Raw genomic sequence first — 17,425 nt, 5'->3', positions numbered from 1 at the left:
ACGCCTTTTAGTAAAACGTGCTAGTTGGAAAAGATGCTACCACACCCTTTTCTAATTTCTTGCTAACAAGACTCTTTTTCTACAATACCTTGCATAACTGGAAATGCTAGAAATAATGTATTGAATTCTAAGTAGCTGATTCTTCTCTCTAGATGGAGCAGCCATGCGGGCTGGGGTTCAAACTGGTGACCGAATCATTAAGGTAAGGATCATTAAGTGCTGGAAGAATAAATTGAAGGAGGTGAGAACTAGGAATGCTTCAGTAGTTTTCATCACTGTATATATTTTGCTAAACCTAACCTCTCGGGAACAGTTTGAAAGCAGGCTGTCTGTCTATATTTAGAATTAGCAATACAAATAAACCCTTCTTTTGATGTGCAGGTGCGGTGAGGGGTGTTCATTAAAGCTGAATGTTAAGTGGCAAATAATTTTTTTTTTCAAACAAACAAACAAAAAAAAACCCAGGCCTATACAAAAAAGGGGGGATTTGAATTAGAGACAAAAAGAGGCAGTCTAAGCATAGGTATTGGAGCATCTGAAGTCCATTGAACTTAAATTAGTCCTTTACTGTGAGCAATAAGTGCCTGTTTCCAGCTGCTTTTTAAAATAATTTTGCTTTGTAGGCTGATATAAAATGGCACTCGGTTCCAACTTCATGCCCTAGGCCTTGAAACCTGAATGACATATACATGGAAGCAAAGCCAGAGTTCCTGCTTATAACTGTACAGTTGATTTTTTTTTTTCTTAACTAGCCCTCAGAATCCCTAAACTGTAGCTGCAGAGTACTGTGCCCGCAGAAAAAAATATAGTCTTTTTCTGTTGTTTTACAAATATGTGCTCTATATGCTGATTTTGTTTTTTTAAAAGAGGTGGCTGAATCCTGGACGATACTTCTGTTTACCATGATATTGGGACAGATTTCCTAATAAAGAGCATAGTGGACGTTAAATCAGTTTAGCTCTGTAGATTAGGAGTTCCGTCATCTAACCTAAGCTGAAAATCAAAATAAGATCCTTTGTTATCTTTTGGTAGGTGAATGGAACTCTGGTAACACATTCCAACCATTTAGAGGTGGTTAAGCTGATAAAGTGTAAGTAAATGCTTTTCAAGCTGCTTTATGTTATGTTATGCTACGCTACACTATGTATATTCTTTTAAGAGATTTCAACAAGAGATGATGAAAGTCAAACTGTCATGATATTTCCAATAATTTGATTTAACAATAGTATTGAAATATCCCATATTTGAAAAACTAAGAGTGTAGTTTTGGAAAACATTTCCAAGAAACCTTCAAGCCTGTGGAATGTATTTTGATTGACAGTTGACTTCCACTATGTACTGTGTTATCCCACTTTCTATTTTTGTTGTGTCGATCATCCACAATCGATCCAGTTGCCTGTCTTTATTGAGCCCATATTAGGGATTTGCTGTTCTGATGCTGTTCTGATTCATCGTTCTAGTCTTCTCCATTTTACTTCTTTCCAGAAGTGTTAGCATCCTTCTTCCTCAGTTTCTCTTAAAGAAGATGAAGCTTAAATAACAACAGATTGATTCAAAGCAACGATTGAAACTGTGGGTATTGGTTCAATACCACGACTATAAACGAGCTGAATAAATTTGACATACTTGAATTTATGATCAGGCAGGCAGATTGGATCACTGACACATCTCAGTCTTTGTACTGAATTAATCTACTTATGCAAAACAACTATTTGCCTTTTCTCAAATACCTGTACAATTCTGCTTCCTTGTGGAGGAAAAACTGGCTTTTGTATGTTGTGCTTGATGTCCTTCCGTGAACTCCATTCTTTTATTTTGAAACAAACAGGAAATATAGATTCAGTCTTCCTTGTCCCTCGTCTCTCAAATAATGGCGTTTCCTCTTCCCTCTGCAGCGGGTTCCTATGTAGCGCTCACTGTGCAGGGGCGCCCACCTGGGTCGCCCCAGATTCCACTGGCTGATTCTGAGGTGGACTCAGCTGCCTTTGGGCATATGTCTCCCATCATGACTTCACCTCACTCCCCTGGATCCTATGGAAACACAGAGAGAATTACCAGTCCGGTGCTGATGGGGGTAAGATATTCATTGGTTTTGATTATTCTCTACAGCCGGAAAAGGTTCTTTGTCCTATTTTGCTTGTGATTAAGAGACCCATTCTGGAACTCATCGCTCTGTTGACTGTTTTATGTATCACAGCAGAATCATTTATATGAAAGTGTGAGGAGAAGATGGAACTAGGATAGCACTAGAGAGGGTATTTGCAATCGGTCTGATCTGCTGCTCTGGGTATTTATATATCCAGCCCATAAACCTTTCATGTTCACGATTTTCTGTTGCAGTAGGAGAGAGAAGAACATATGGGAATGAAATTGAGTTAATAGTCGAATCTGATTAAAACTTAGTTAAGATTTGTTGTTGTCATGCTTAATAAGGTTGTTAGACTTGTACATTGTAGACAATCTGTTCAAGTTCAGGCAGACTGTGTTTGTAAATGACAACTGGCCATCTTTTCTGTTTTAGGAGGAAAATAACATTGTTCACAACCAGAAAGTAGAGATTTTGAGGAAGATGCTGCAGAAAGAACAGGAACGACTGCAGGTACCAAAAAGGAAATTTATGAAAAAATTCAGGGGTGGCCATTTAACCTAACGTAATATTTACATGTTCTGGTTGCAAAATAGAAAATGCTCCTGGTAAAAAGCTTGGGCGGGTGGAATGACTTTGTGAAATTCCTTGTACAAATCGGTAGAAGGGCTGCTCCCTTTAAGCCAAGATCGGGGAGTCCACGACCTCAATGACGTAGTTGTAATCAACCCCATTTAGAAACCCGTCTTCCCATCCACCATGTCTTAGATTAAATCTGTCGCGAGTATTAGAGGAATAAGTGAAAACATCTCAGCAATACTCCTTGGGAGGCTGAGTTCTAATTTCACGGGGTGGGGGGTGGGGGGGGCAGCCATTGTATGAAAGCTTTGGAATGAACTGCCCCCAGAGATACGGAATATTTAATTTTAATTTAATTTAATTTCGAATTTATATACCGCCCTTCTCCCTGAGGACTCAGGGCGGTGTACAGCCAAGATAAAAAACAAAGAATACAAATATTAAAACATTTAAAAATATATATAAATTTTGGCCCAAAAATTAAGAATCACAGACTAATTAAAAGAATTTAAAAATTTTAAAAATTTCTTCTTAAGCCAACCCGGCTTGCTGAAAAAGATAGGTTTTCAGGGAACGACGGAAGGCATTGAGGTCCTGGATTCTTCTTATCTCCGGGGGCAACTGATTCCAGAGGGTGGGAGCCCCCACAGAGAAAGCCCTCCCCCTGGGGGCCACCAGCCTACATTGTTTGGCTGATGGCACCCTGAGGAGGCCCTCTCTGTGGGAGCGCATGGGTCGCTGGGAGGTCATCGGTAGCAGCAGGCGGTCTCGGAGATAGCTAGGCCCTATGCCATGGAGCGCTTTAAAGGTGATAACCAACACCTTGAAGCGCACCCGGAAGACCACCGGGAGCCAGTGCAGCTCGCGCAGGAGCGGTGTTACATGGGAGCGCCATGTTGCTCCCATCACTACCCGCGCTGCTGCATTCTGGACCAGCTGGAGCCTCTGGGTGCTCCTCAAGGGGAGCCCCATGTAGAGAGCGTTACAGTAGTCAAGGCGAGAGGTGACGAGGGCGTGAGTGACTGTGCACAAGGAATCCCGATCAAGAAAGGGCCGCAACTGGCGAATCAGGCGAACCTGATAAAAGGTCCCCCTGGTAACAGCCGTCAGATGTTCCTCCAAAGACAGCTGCCTATCCAGTAGGACTCCCAGATTGCGAGCCCTTTCAGTGGGGGCCAAAGACTCGCCCCCAATAGTCAGTGATGGAGTCAACTGACTATATCGGGATGCCGGGAGCCACAGCCACTCAGTCTTGGAAGGGTTGAGCCTGAGCCTGTTCCTCCCCATCCAGATCCGCACAGCCTCCAGGCACTGGGACATCACTTCAAGGGCATCGTTGGGGTGGCCTGGGGTGGAGATGTACAGCTGGGTGTCATCAGCGTACTGGTGGTATCTCACCCCAAAGCCACGGATGATCTCGCCCAGTGGCTTCACATAAATGTTGAACAGAAGGGGCGAGAGGACCGATCCCTGCGGCACTCCACAAATGAGAGGCCTCGAGGTCGACCTCTGCCCCCCTGCCAACACAAACTGCGACCGGTCGGAGAGAAAGGAGGAGAACCACCGTAACACGGTGCCTCCCACCCCCAACTCTTCCAGCCGGTGCAGCATGATACCATGGTCGATGGTATCAAAAGCCGCTGAGAGATCTAATAGGACCAGAACAGAGGAAGAACCCCTGTCCCGAGCCCTCCAGAGATCATCAACCAACGCGACCAATGCCGTTTCCGTGCTGTGCCCAGACCTGAAACCCGACTGGAACGGATCTAGATAGGATGTTTCCTCCAGGAATTGTGGAAACTGTTGCGCGACCACACTCTCAACAACCTTCGCAATGAAGCGAAGGTTGGAGACAGGACGATAGTTAGCCAATATTGCTGGATCCAGGGACGGCTTCTTGAGGAGAGGTCTCACCACCGCCTCTTTCAGGGCAGCGGGGAATATCCCTGATCTCCGTGCTTTCCACCGTGCCCTCAAGACCCTGATGTTCCAACAGGCGGGGCTAAACATACGAACATGTGAATGATTTTTTAAAGGTTATCTAATTCTGGGTTTTATTTAATTGACCAAACTAAGTAATAATTTTAATTAACAATTTTATGATGTTTGTGTGTCTATATTTTTCTTGACTGTACACTGCCTTGAGTCCTACGGGAGAAAGGCGGTATAGAAATATAATTAATAAATAATAAATAAATAAATAAATAATAAACAAATAATAAATAAATAAATAAATAAATAAATAAATAAGAAAGAAAGAAAGAAGAAAGAAAGAAAGAAAGAAAGAAAGAAAGAAAGAAAGAAAGAAAGAAAGAAAGAAAGAAAGAAAGAAAGCTAATAGGGCTTTCCTAGGACTTGCTTGCTTGGGCTGGTCCAACCTGGTCTTTAGAACCATGAACCAGGGAACCACGATGACGATGATTCCTCTTATCCTCGCACCCCCCTTTCAGTTCCTGCAGGAAGACTACAGCCGCGCTCCGGCTCCCCGACTGCTCAAAGAGATCCAGGAAGCCAAAAAGCATATTCCTCAACTGCAGGAGCAGTTGTCCAAAGCAACCGGCTCTGCTCAGGTAAACAGGAATCGGATGGTTTTTACGGTCCGGATGGATCTGGGCTGCCTTAGTTGGGAATGCCGGGTGAAAGCGAACCGTTCCCCTTCCACGCCTTGCAGCAATTCACACATTTGGTCTTCCAGGGATAGCAAAATCAAAGGATGCGCAAACAAATGCCAGCACCGACTTTCTAATTTAGCTCACAGAAACTGGTTTTGATAGGGAGAGCATTATATGCATTATATGCAGAAATTAAAGCCTTGCGATAACAAATTACACACTTCTCACTTTGCTAAGAGAGTCTGGCTGGGGGTATTTATGCGATCGTTGCAGGCAAGGATGTCTCTGCTTTTATCTGTTGGTGCATCCCTTAAATTACCAAGAGCCTTGATAGTACAGTGGTTTAGTGCACCCTGTTATTAACACAGCTGCCTGCAATTACTGCAGGTTCGAATCTCGCCAGGCTCAAGGTTGACTCAGCCTTCCATCCTTTCTAAGCTAGGTGAAATGAGGACCCAGTTTGTGGGGGCAATAAGCTGACTTTGTATAAATATACAAAAGGATGAAGGCTATTGCATAATGCATTGTAAGCCGCCCTGAGTCTCCGGAGAAGGGCGGCATATAAATCAAATTAAAAAAAAAAAAAAGAAAATTATGAAGAAGCTGAGGGGGATTATTATTTGTTTTGCTTGCTTGTTTACAGATAATTAAATTGTTCTCTAAGCAGGTGGCCCCACCAAATATCTTAACAGGGTCACCCGCGGCAGACTGTTTAAATGTTTTATTAAGGTGTCTGCTGTTTCTTAACCTCCTTTTTGTCCGTTTCCAGGATGTCCTTTTGTCTTCCAAATCTATATCCGAATCTTTGCAGATCACCGAGGTGGAAGCTGAGAGGGGGGATGGGCCAAATAAAGGAGATGGTCATTTTGGTGATGGCCCCCAGGTGAATGACACAGCAGAGGTGAGAGCTCTTGACTGAGGGGGGAAAAATGATGTTTTATTAGTGAGACATGGCAAAGCTCTGTGTCTCTCCTCCGCTAAAAGGAGGGAGATTCTAGCACAGGTAATCCTCCACTTAACATGACAATTGGGACCAGAGTTTCCATTGCTAAACAAGGCTGTTATTAAATGAGTCACACCTAGTTTTACAACCACCTTTGTCATGGTTATTAAGCAGATAATTGCCGTTAGGGGAATCATGCAGCCATATTGACTTGGCTTGTCAGAAACCAAGCTGGGAAGATCTCAAATGGCAGGGTCACATGACCCTGGTGTGCTCTAGTCTTTGTAAATACTTGCTGGTTGCCAAGCATCCAAATTTTGATCACGTGACATGGGGATATTGTAACAATTGTTAAGTGCAAAGACCAGTTGTCGGTCACTTTTTTTTTTTTTTAAACGAATGCTAAATGACTGGTTGGGGACTATCTGTATATGCAGAATGCTGTTATGTTTATTTATTTTGTTATATTCTCTGCCCTGACAGTAAGAAGGTAGAAATGTTTACAGGTAGCAAAACAGCTTCCTGATTGAGCTGGAATTTCCTGTTTGTCCTCGCAACAGCAACCCTGTATTTGTGACATTTTATTCTCCTTACCCTCTTCCTTCTCCTTTTCTCAGTTGTTACATTTAAAAAAAAAAAAAACATTTGGCAACTGTGTATCTCCAAATGTAATTATTAGTAGCCCAACAGGGCTTCTGAAAGTAGTTCAGAAAAACCTGGATTTTTACAGTCTTTGTCAGAAAACGTTTTTGGTGGATTGAAAATTGGGTTTTGCTTTGCCCCATTCATCCTTTATCAAGGGATTTTTGTAATGCACTGGTTAATATTTCTAGAAAATGTTTGAAAATTTTAGCCGACAGAAAATTGTATCCTCCTAAAAGGATCTGAATAAACGAATCTGAGATAGTTTCCTATCTTTGGACATTCCTTCTGACTGGAGTGAGGCAAACATTTGACCTGGGTTCAGGGGATGGGTCAAAAGCTGTTGACCCAGTCCTGCAAATGTCGGAGATAACTGACAAGACTAAAGTGTGGCAGTCAGACTCTGTGCAGAAGTAAAATCCTATGTATGTTCTATGAAGCTTTGAGGCACAAGAACTTATGACCTCCCCAAAATATGAACTGTGGAATGAGCATGACATAAGCTCACATTGGTTAAATTCCTGCTCTTTGTGTGTGTGTGTGCTTCCTGTCATTACAACCGACTGGTTAACTTAGTGTGGTCTTTCAACTGGCCCCACCAATGAATTGCAGTGGTTTTGTTGTGGGGTAATTATTCTTGTGAACCAAAATTGCTTATTGCCACTGTGAAGATTAAAATCAGCATTGTGGTACTTACTAATAGCGCCAAATTGGGCAACATTCATCTGGTAGAATCTGATTGGAGATCTTGAATGCACTGTGGCAAAAAAAATAAAAAAAAAATAACGATTCCAGGTATCTTGTGAGCTGGTTTTGGAAATTTGTTATTTTTATTCCCTTAAAGAAACATTGAGCCTTATTTGAGATTGTGTTTCAAAAGGAACTGAAATATTATTAGAATGTGCTATGTTTTTTAACGCCTCATACAGAATTAAGATCAGTCAGAGAAGACATTGAAATTAGAATTATCAACATTTGGCATGTATACAATGGAACATGCAAAAGCAAAGTTAAATGAAAACATCTAACAATATGTATCCCAAATCTGTTTTTTTTTTTTTTTTAACTAGTCTCATACATCCTCTTTAAATTGTAGCTGCTAGACTTGATAGGATCTTTTATTGGATCCTGCTTTTTAACATAGTAAACACTGAGTGGAGTGTTTTTTTCCGTTTCTCCTCCTCCTCAGAGTCCTCGCAGTGTCTTGAAAGATCAGAGCTATCTGGATGACAGCCCAGAGAAGACTGAGACTCATGAAACGGTAAGAGTACCCTGAATATTTGGATAGAAATTTCTGCACTAGCCACGGACAAGCATTTGTGTTCTTTCTTCCTCTTTTCTCTTCTTGAGGTGCCACTGGATTTTTGACCTTGTAGAGGCATGCTCAACTTTTAATTAGTTTTTTTTATAAATTTAGACAGCTCGGAGATTTCAGAAATCCACATTGCTTGTTTCTTCTTGATTGGATGTTTCCATCTGTTAAGATTTTGTAGTTGGCAGTGCAACCTTCTCATTACAATTTATGGAGAACGGCTCGCCGACATTTGCTTATCTGCAGGCATTTTCGGGTTCTGTTTCCAGCACTTCTGTCCCTGGTGGCAAAGCTGGGAGAGATGCCTGCCTCTTACCCTACATAGGGCCCCCCAGTGGGTTCATTTTAAGTGTATGTGAGAGATAGAATAATGCTCTTAGTCTGTACATACACTTGACAAGCAACTATTGCATTATATCTGTGATCTGAGTTCCTAACTTGGTAGGCAGGCATTTTTATAACAATGCACAAAGTTTTTCAGGCTCCAATCCAGGGGTGTCCAACCTTGGCAGCACAGCTGGCTGGGGAATTCTGGGAGTCTTAAAAGTTGTCAAGGTTGGATACCTCTGCTCTAATCTATTTTCTCTGGAGTGCCCTTGACCTGAAGAGGCGAAGGCAGTAGCCATGCTCGACTAGTTCTGCCTTGACATTAAGGAAGCGAATGTATTTCTTTCCTCTGAGGAAAGAGAACCGGCAATCCTGGAGGCTTCAAAGACATGCAGATACTGACCTCACAGCATTATGTCAAGAAGCAACGATTGTAATAGAAACGCCATGCAATTCTGTATTGAGAACATTCATGGAACAGGCCTTTTAGCTCAAATTTTCACCTTCCAAAAGTCCACCACCTCTGGCCAAAATCAAGTGGCAGAACATCCGTTTTTCTTAAGCAAAGAGAGTTTGCTTTTCCCATGATGTTCTGAATTTTGTTGGGGAGGGTTTATTACTGGACTGGCACGGCGGTGTTCCACATACCAGTTTTTAATTTACTTAGCAGATGTGTATCCTGTTTTCCAAAGTCCTCAAAATCAGATGACAATGTTTATAAGCGTATAACAGATTCAGCAAGAATCACACACTGCAAACACAACAAAGCAGCCAGCTCCATTAAAACGGGACCTGACATCTGACTTTTTTTCTTCCTTACAGGGCAGTTTGGGTTAATGGCTCCACGGTAGGGAGGGAGCAATCCAGCTGGAAAGGATGTAGGCCCCCAGTGTTTTCTTTGCCTCCTCCCTCCCTCAAATTCCACTGCCTTTTTTTCCCTTTCGACACTCTACACTCCTCCATATAACAGTACTTCAGTGAAAGTACCAGCTTCTGTAGTGGCTCAAATATTTGGTTTAAGGGCAGGCTGTGCAGCTGTTTAACAAAAGCTATCTTTACTTTCAGTAGCTGGTTGCGTCATTTGGTTTAATGAACAATAGCGTTTTTGATAGAAGACTTCATTTTTATTTGATCGAATTATTTTATATAGGTGCTCACAATATGTACAGCGTACTGGAATCAAGAAGTATAATGTATATCCACCAATTTTTTCCCCCCTAAGATTTCTTAAAAAAATCTTTTTTTCTTCTTCTAGTGTATAGAACTGTCAGGGGAAAATGGCCTTGTAATATTCACACTCACTGAAATAGAAACAACACTGATTTCTTTTCTCTGACAATGCCAGGATTCTCCATCCAGCCTTGGAAGCCCTTCTTCTCGTGTGGCACCTCCAATCATTGGAGCAGAAGATGATGACTTTGATGGTGAACAAGAACAGGTAGGATCTTAGCCTGCCAACCATCATGCGATTACTTTCTTCAGCTTAATTTATCTTACTACCACCATCCACCCCAAAATTTGGATAGAGCAGGGGTGTCAAACTGGCAGCCTGCTGGCCGGATGCTCACATGTAGGCCACGTCCACGCCAGCTCCGTGAATGGGAAAAACATCACAAAACGTTACATGACGGCAACATGACATGGCGAGTTTGACACCTGAGGGATAGAGGATTCATTTTAAGGAAATTCTGTTAACATTTGTTGAAAGATATACTGATATGTTTCCAGTAACAACTTACATTTCCTAAAGGGTTTGTGAAAGCAGTTTTGTATATTCATTTGTAATCTTAGTACTTTACACCGATTTATCAATATAAAGTACCTTACCTTAGTTTAGTATCTAAACTGTCTTATCTGGTTTGAATTTTGGCGGCAGCATATAAGAACTTCTTTCCCATTACATATGCTTTTGGTTCGCTGGAGATTCATAAGGGAGTCTCAGAGAAAGAGGTTTGTAGTTTAAAAAGATCAAAGATACATATTAGGATGAAAATAACAGGATGAAGGTTTTATGTTGAGTTTATGATGGAAGAAATGTGAGTGCTTGGAGGGCTCATTCTGAAAATGTCCATGTTTCTCTACAGATCAACGGGCAATGTAGCTGTTTCCAGAATATTGAGCTACTGAAATCACGTCCCGCTCACCTGGCTGTCTTTTTGCATCACGTTATTTCCCAGTTTGACCCTGCTTCTTTGGTAAGATGCTACTTTACAGCTCATTTCTGTGTTGTGTATCAGATGGGTTCTGAATTCCCATTCAACCTAAATATATCTTTCCCCATTTGTCACCTCCCAGCTGTGTTGAACCAATTCTGATTACACCTCAGCCCCTACAATCTGTCAGGCAATTCAACAGATGTGGAGGATATCAGTTTGAGGAAGGCTGATTTGAGTGGGGGACAACTCTATTTTGTTCTGATATTGTAAATATTGTGCAAAGCTTGGTCACAGAAGTGAACGGCTGAGGGGAAAAATGTCATTTTCTAACCCTTTGAGAAGAGTTCATCGCTGTGAAAACTCTCTTTAAAACCCAAAAGAAACATTTGTAGGTAGAATTAAGTTTCCGCTCAACTTTTATCATTTACTGTATTCTCGTTTTCTGTTTGTGTAGCTCTGTTACCTGTTTGCGGACCTGTACAAACAAACAAATTCCAAAGAGACTCGCCGAGTGTTTGCTGAATTTAATCAATTTTTTCTGGATCGAGCTGCAGTAAGTTCCAAACACATACAGAAAAGCTACAGAAGGCACATTCTTGTTTTAATCTTCTGTTCCTTGTTTTGATGGGCTTGGAGCCTTTGAAATTAGATCATCCGCAGTGCTTTGTAGCTCATTTTTTTGGGGGGACCAAATCACTCATGTTTTGAAGGTAGATTACATTTTGTTTTTACATCCAGGGAATTGGATACAGGTAATCCTTGACTTTAACCAAATTCATTTAATGACCGTTTGAAGTTACCATGGCACCGGAAAAAGTGACTTACAGTATGACCTGTTTTCACACTTATGATTATTGCAGCATCCCCATGGCCACATGATCAAAAACTGGACGTTTAGCAACTGGCATATACTTATGACAGTTGCACTGTCCTGGGGTCATATGATCACCATTTGTATCCTTCCCAGCTGGCTTCTAAGAGGCAAAGTCAGTGGAGGAAGCCGGATTTGCTTAATGACCACATCATTCACTAAACAACCCCAGTGATTCGCTTAGCAACTGTGACAAAAAAGGTCATTAAATGGGACAACTCACTTAAGAACTGCCTTGCCCGGCAACGGAAATTTTGGGCTCAATTGTGGACGTAAGTCGAGGACTACCTATATGGGAAAAGGTGTGTTACTATGTATGTACATGAATCTTGGAATGATGTACACCCCGTGGATATCAGGAGGTAGGAGTATATTCATTCTCAGAATTAGTCAGAGGAAGAATTTTCCTTACGTTTTAACCTTTCATTTTTGCAGAACCTGAAAGTCCCAGTTCCAGATGAAATTGCAAGTGATTTAGGTAAGATTATTGAAAATAATCTAGATAAGATTGTTTTAGAACTTGGACATGTTATGCTTTTTGAGAAATTCCAATGAATTTTGTATCCACGTAGCATTTTTTGATATCAACAGGTGTAACTTGGGAGGCAGGAAAAATTGTATTAGCAATAGTCCTTAGACTTATATACCGCTTCACAGTCCTTTACAGCCCTCTCTAAGCGGTTTACAGAGTCAGCATATTTGCCCCCAACAATCCGGCTCCTCATTTTACCGACCATGGAAGGATGAGTCAACCTTGAGCCTGGTGAGATTCGAACTGCCAAACTGCTGGCAGCCAGTGATCAGCAGAAATAGCCTGCAGTACTGCGTTCTAACCACAGCACCAGCGCTGTATTTGAGTAACGTCAGCCCCAGTGGGGAGATAAAGCTTCCAATTATTAGATAGAAAAAAAAAAAATCTGTGCTGCCGAAGTAAAGCTAAAATAAAAGTCAGCTAAATACTTGGTTCTAAATAAAATGGATTTTCCCCTTAATCTGCAGAAAAGAGAAGGCTGGAATTAATTCCTGAAGAATTGCACCGCCATTGTATTCAAGCTATGCAAGAAAAAGTGTTTCTCGAAGTACAAAAGCACCTTGAAGATTTTAGGTACATGTTGTTTATCGGTTAAATTTTGTGCAAATGTTGAAGTTTAGTTATTTTTTATTTGTGGTGTTTTAGGGAATACTTCCTGCCAAGTATCCATCTTCATTTTGAGGATTTGGGGTTTTTGGAAATTAATCTAAGTCAGTACACGCTGCAGTCTTAAATATGGTCAGGCTTTCAAGCACCCAAATTCAGATTATGTGACCATAGGGGTGTTACAGTGGCTGTTACTTTGAGGACTGGTTTTTCAACACAACCATAACTTCAAACAGTCACTGAACGAATAGTTATTAAGTGAGAACTGCGAGTCTTCTTTTCACATAATGCATAATGTGTTCTTTTTAACTGATTGGATTCGTTGAGGTATGAAAGGCGTATTTAAGAAAAGCCTGCTGCATCGGTGGCCCACTTGAAGATGAGCCCCCATGGCTTCCCTTCTCGTGCTCACAAGGGTTTCTCACTCTTTATTCTGTGCCTTTAGACAGAAACGCAGCATGGGCCTCACGCTGGCAGAAGGAGAACTGACCAGGCTGGATGCAGAACGCGTTCGGGACCGGATGACCTTAGAGAAGGAGAGAGCGTGCGCGGAGCAAATCCTGACTAAAATTGAAGACGTGCTGTAAGTATGCCTGAGGCAGACACAACCTTCTAGCTGTCCTGTGCAGAGGAGGGAACTTGGGGAGGAAGGAAATTACTCCATCTTCCCTCAGAGATGAATTTGATAGGTAGATGCTGCGCTCAGATCATTGCGTTCTGTTGTAGCTGTTAGTCCGGCTCTAAAAAAATGGAGCTGGGGCCCAGCAATATTTAATTATTTCTGTTGATGAATTGTCGTAAAGCAGAGCCTATGTTTTGCAGAGGAAAAGACGGCTTGACAAACCATAAGATGAGAGGTATGCCTCTTAATTACAACTAGCGCTGGTAGTTGCATTCAAGTGTAAGATACAACTTAGATTATCCAATCTTGGTTCCTTTTGGTCATGACCCGAGACTTCTTGCTGACAACTTTCAACAACAAAATGTAGAATTGTTATGCACTCTACATCTGATAGTTGTTCCATTTATCACTTAACCCCCTGGCCATATTCCTATAGTAGTATAACAATTTGGGTTGAAGGACAAGCCAGTCTTTGCCAGTCTAAGCGCTCCATGGTTTAGGACCTGGGTACCTACGAGACCGTCTTTTGCCACCAATAGCCTCCCACCGACCAGTTCGTTCTCACAGGGAGGGACTACTCAGGGTACCGTCAGTCAAATTATGCCGACTGGCGACTCCCAGGGGGAGGGCCTTCTCTGTGAGGGCCCCAACCCTTTGGAATGAACTGCCCCCGGAGATACGGAATATCCCTGATCTCCGTGCTTTCCGCCGTGCCCTCAAGACCCTGATGTTCCAACAGGCGGGGCTAAACATATGAACATGTGAATGATTTTTTAAATGTGATCTCATTCTGGGTTTTATTTAATTGACCAAACTAAGTAATAATTTTAATTAGCAATTTTATGATGTTTGTGTGTCTATATTTTTCTTGACTGTACACCGCCTTGAGTCCTACGGGAGAAAGGCGGTATAGAAATATAATAAATAAAATAAATAAATAAATAAATAATAAATAAATAAATAAATAAAATCAATATCGAACATTGAAACTGACATTTTAAAATTAATTTTTGCCTCTTTCCTCTGCAGGATGTCATCTCAGCCTATAGAAGAGGATAAGAGGTAATTAAACCCTGGTTACAATCACACTAAACCTTTCCATTCTGGTTTATTATATGTGCTGAACTGGTGGAGTCCTCTGTTGGCTGTTTAGGCAAATTACAGTTATTTTCTGTATATTCTTCTCTCAACACTCTTTTACACCAATACATTATAATCCGACAGGACCTGGATCTATACAATAACAAGCAAGGGATCTTTCACAGCCGTTCTATCCCACATCCTCCTTTAAGAGAAACGGCAGTGACTGAATTTAAAACTACATGCCTCCCTGTAGTTTGGGTTTATGAGTCTTACAATTGCTAGTACTCAATACTTTTTGGATCACGTAATTTTTCTTTCAATTATCATTATTAATTCCCACTTAAATCAACAATTTCAGGATAATAATGATGTTGATTATTTCACTAATAAGATAATAGAAATAATCATTTGTAGGTAGCTCTTCACATCTTCCTTCCATAACAATATAAATTGTTGTCAGTGTCAGAAAAATATACTGGAAAAGAGAGAAGCTCATTTGCCATCCCATCATTGAAGTAACTTGATATTGTTTTCCCATTCTTCTGTTTGGTCTCATCTACAGTTCAGCTATACAGTATGTTATTCTCACCTACATGAAGCACCTTGGTGTACGTGTTAAAGAACCCCGGAACCTAGACCAAAAACGGGGACGGATTGGATTCCTGCCAAAGATAAAGGTAAAGTGGATATTTTTTAAAAAATCAGAATTTCTGTCCAGGTGCCTGTTTGGCAAATTGATACGTAACATATTTTAAGAACATGATGTTAACAAAGCACAACTGTGATGTTAATTAGTACCGTGTGTCTCTGACACTTGGAGCCTATTGCAAAAGCCTTTTTCCTTCAATAGAAGAAAAATTGTATCTAGTAGAAAATAGAGTTTCTGAAGCTGATGTTAGAGACAAAGTAGAGTATATCCTATGTACAGCCACTTTAATTAGCCACCCTGGTAGAGAATACAGAATTAAGCATTATGTACATCTTTTTTGCATGGACTGAAAGTGTATTAGGTCTTGTACCAGAAACTGAATTCCTTACAAGCTGTCGCAAAAAAGTGAAAAGTGTCAGTTTTGAAACTTATTTTATTTTTAGTTTATTTATTAGTCCAATTTATATGCCGCTCTTCTCCGTAGACTCAGGACGGCTTACAATGCATTGTAGCGATAGCCTGCATACTATTTTGTATATACCTGCTTATTAGGGCTTTCGCCCCCCCCCCAGCGGTGTTGTTCTATACAAAGTTGGCTTATTGCCCCCCACAATCCGGGTCCTCAATTTACCTACCTTGAAAGGATGGAAGGCTGAGTCAACCTTGAGCCTGGTGAGATTCGAACTTGCATTAATTGCAGGCAGCTGGCAGCTAAGTGCTAGCACTTAACAGCACTTTAGTCCGCTGCACCACCGAGGCTCTTATTAACTAAGGACGTCGATACAACATTGTAAAGCAGCTCCCTTTTAATAGGGTCAGCTAAGGGAATTTCAGTGAATTGTTCCCTTTCTTTGGAACTGTGCATTTTTCTGCTTTGAGCACTAAATGTTCTAAGAGACCGTGCATCTACTTGTGTTGGTCTCTCGTTAGTCTTTACACAGCAGTTTGTTTCCATCTTGAAGGTGTAAGATCATTTGGTAAATCTGAATTGCAGAATAACTAAAACTTTCCTTTTAAATCAAGCCATGTCCAACCCATGGCCCAAAGGCCTCATGCAGCTTGGACAGCTAGCGATGTGACCCACAGGATCGTAAACTTTTAACATTATTGTGTGATTTTTAGCGATAACAATACACATTAATTCTATTTTTTATATATATGGCTCAAGACAATTCCTTTTCACTCAGTGTGGCCCAGGCAAGCCCAAAAGTTGGACACCCATGTTTTAAAAGGTTTCATGAGAAGGCACTTTTGACAACCATTATTACTTCGGTTCCTTTTCAACTGCAGCAAAGTATGAAGAAAGATAAGGAAGGGGATGAAAAGAAGAGGAGAGTCTTCTCAAATATCCTGGGACCTCCAAGGAGGCCGAGCCGCCATGACAGCTATGCAAGTATGTCAACTGAAGATATACGTATTTTGTTTTTCTAGTTAACTTGGTCATAGTTTCCTGAAGCTAGACTACGGTGGATGTATTTTTCAGATTTCAGTGGAGACTAAATTTTCTGCATTGCTGATTACTCCTTATTCACCCAGTAGGCAGAGCCATGGAGATACAAAAACAACGCCATCCAAAGCACTTATCCTCCTCGTCTTCGGTCAGCCCGGAACCGCCAGAAGTGGTCAAGATGCGCCAAAGTGGGATCAGTGATGGCATGGATTCAGCCTTCCAGCCTGCTAACTTGGTGTCTCCAGCAGTTTCCGGAACGTTCCCATCTCAGGAAGGGAGCAAAGATGGCGAAACGGGTAAATTGACATCATCGTCAAAAACTGCATTACAGTCTCTTTTCACTTCCCAGTTGCAAGAGGAAAACATTCCATTGTCATGGAAGTCACTGTCATTTTATAGGTTTCTGACTGCTGAAAGGCCACTTATCTCATTCGAGAGATGATATGTGGTCCTAGGAAAAATAGGTGGAGAAATGGTGGGAAACACTTTAGAAAGCGGATGGCTTTAGATGTTTGATACAGCTCTGCCTTATTGATTTATTGTGTGCTTATATTTAGGGCCAAAACAAGTTGGAGAAGCAATTAATCCTGGTGATTCTGTGGACAGCACACCTTGTACGCCTAGCGTCATATTTGATTTTCCATCTCCTCCCCTGGACCATTTGCAGGAAGAAGAAGGCGAAGTTGATAGGCAAGTCTTAGTCTCAAACTTAAGCAGTAACTTTTGTAATTTAGAGATATGAGAATAAAGTATAGCATGTCTTTGTAGGACAACAGAGATGACAGCCTAGATATTCAATTCAATTGTCAACCACTGTTTTTAGTCGTTTGTAACTCTGTTCCTCATTGGTATGAAGTTCATCTTGAGTTACTATTGAACTCTCTGTCTAAAGTGATCAATTTTTAAAAAATCACTTTCTCAAGTAACGTTTTCATAAAAGTTTGGTTTCCTTTCT

General features: G+C 41.2%; 1 protein-coding gene across 3 annotated transcripts in view; it reads left to right on the top strand.

The window, feature by feature from the left end:
• The window catches only part of ARHGEF12 (Rho guanine nucleotide exchange factor 12), a 66,576-nt gene that overhangs the window by 28,525 nt on the left and 20,626 nt on the right, over positions 1 to 17,425 (top strand). For 2 of the 3 annotated variants that reach the window (XM_070952532.1, XM_070952534.1), the window contains exons 6-23: positions 153 to 202; positions 1,033 to 1,090; positions 1,896 to 2,074; positions 2,522 to 2,599; positions 5,116 to 5,235; positions 6,047 to 6,178; positions 8,052 to 8,123; positions 9,847 to 9,939; positions 10,586 to 10,696; positions 11,112 to 11,210; positions 11,964 to 12,006; positions 12,528 to 12,633; positions 13,112 to 13,249; positions 14,318 to 14,350; positions 14,934 to 15,048; positions 16,311 to 16,413; positions 16,557 to 16,766; positions 17,028 to 17,160. In XM_070952532.1, coding sequence (XP_070808633.1) covers positions 153 to 202; positions 1,033 to 1,090; positions 1,896 to 2,074; positions 2,522 to 2,599; positions 5,116 to 5,235; positions 6,047 to 6,178; positions 8,052 to 8,123; positions 9,847 to 9,939; positions 10,586 to 10,696; positions 11,112 to 11,210; positions 11,964 to 12,006; positions 12,528 to 12,633; positions 13,112 to 13,249; positions 14,318 to 14,350; positions 14,934 to 15,048; positions 16,311 to 16,413; positions 16,557 to 16,766; positions 17,028 to 17,160 — 1,873 coding nt within the window. The remainder of the gene's footprint in view (positions 1 to 152; positions 203 to 1,032; positions 1,091 to 1,895; positions 2,075 to 2,521; positions 2,600 to 5,115; positions 5,236 to 6,046; positions 6,179 to 8,051; positions 8,124 to 9,846; positions 9,940 to 10,585; positions 10,697 to 11,111; positions 11,211 to 11,963; positions 12,007 to 12,527; positions 12,634 to 13,111; positions 13,250 to 14,317; positions 14,351 to 14,933; positions 15,049 to 16,310; positions 16,414 to 16,556; positions 16,767 to 17,027; positions 17,161 to 17,425) is intronic. The other variant, XM_070952533.1, reaches the window with a different exon arrangement.

The sequence above is a fragment of the Pituophis catenifer genome, unplaced genomic scaffold, assembly GCF_029215685.1.
Source record: "Pituophis catenifer annectens isolate HBS135680 unplaced genomic scaffold, rPitCat1.0.hap2 SCAF_12, whole genome shotgun sequence".
NCBI classification, from domain to species: domain Eukaryota; kingdom Metazoa; phylum Chordata; class Lepidosauria; order Squamata; family Colubridae; genus Pituophis; species Pituophis catenifer.
The sequence above is the reverse complement of the archived record's forward strand: the minus strand, read 5'-3'. Positions and strand labels throughout refer to the sequence as shown.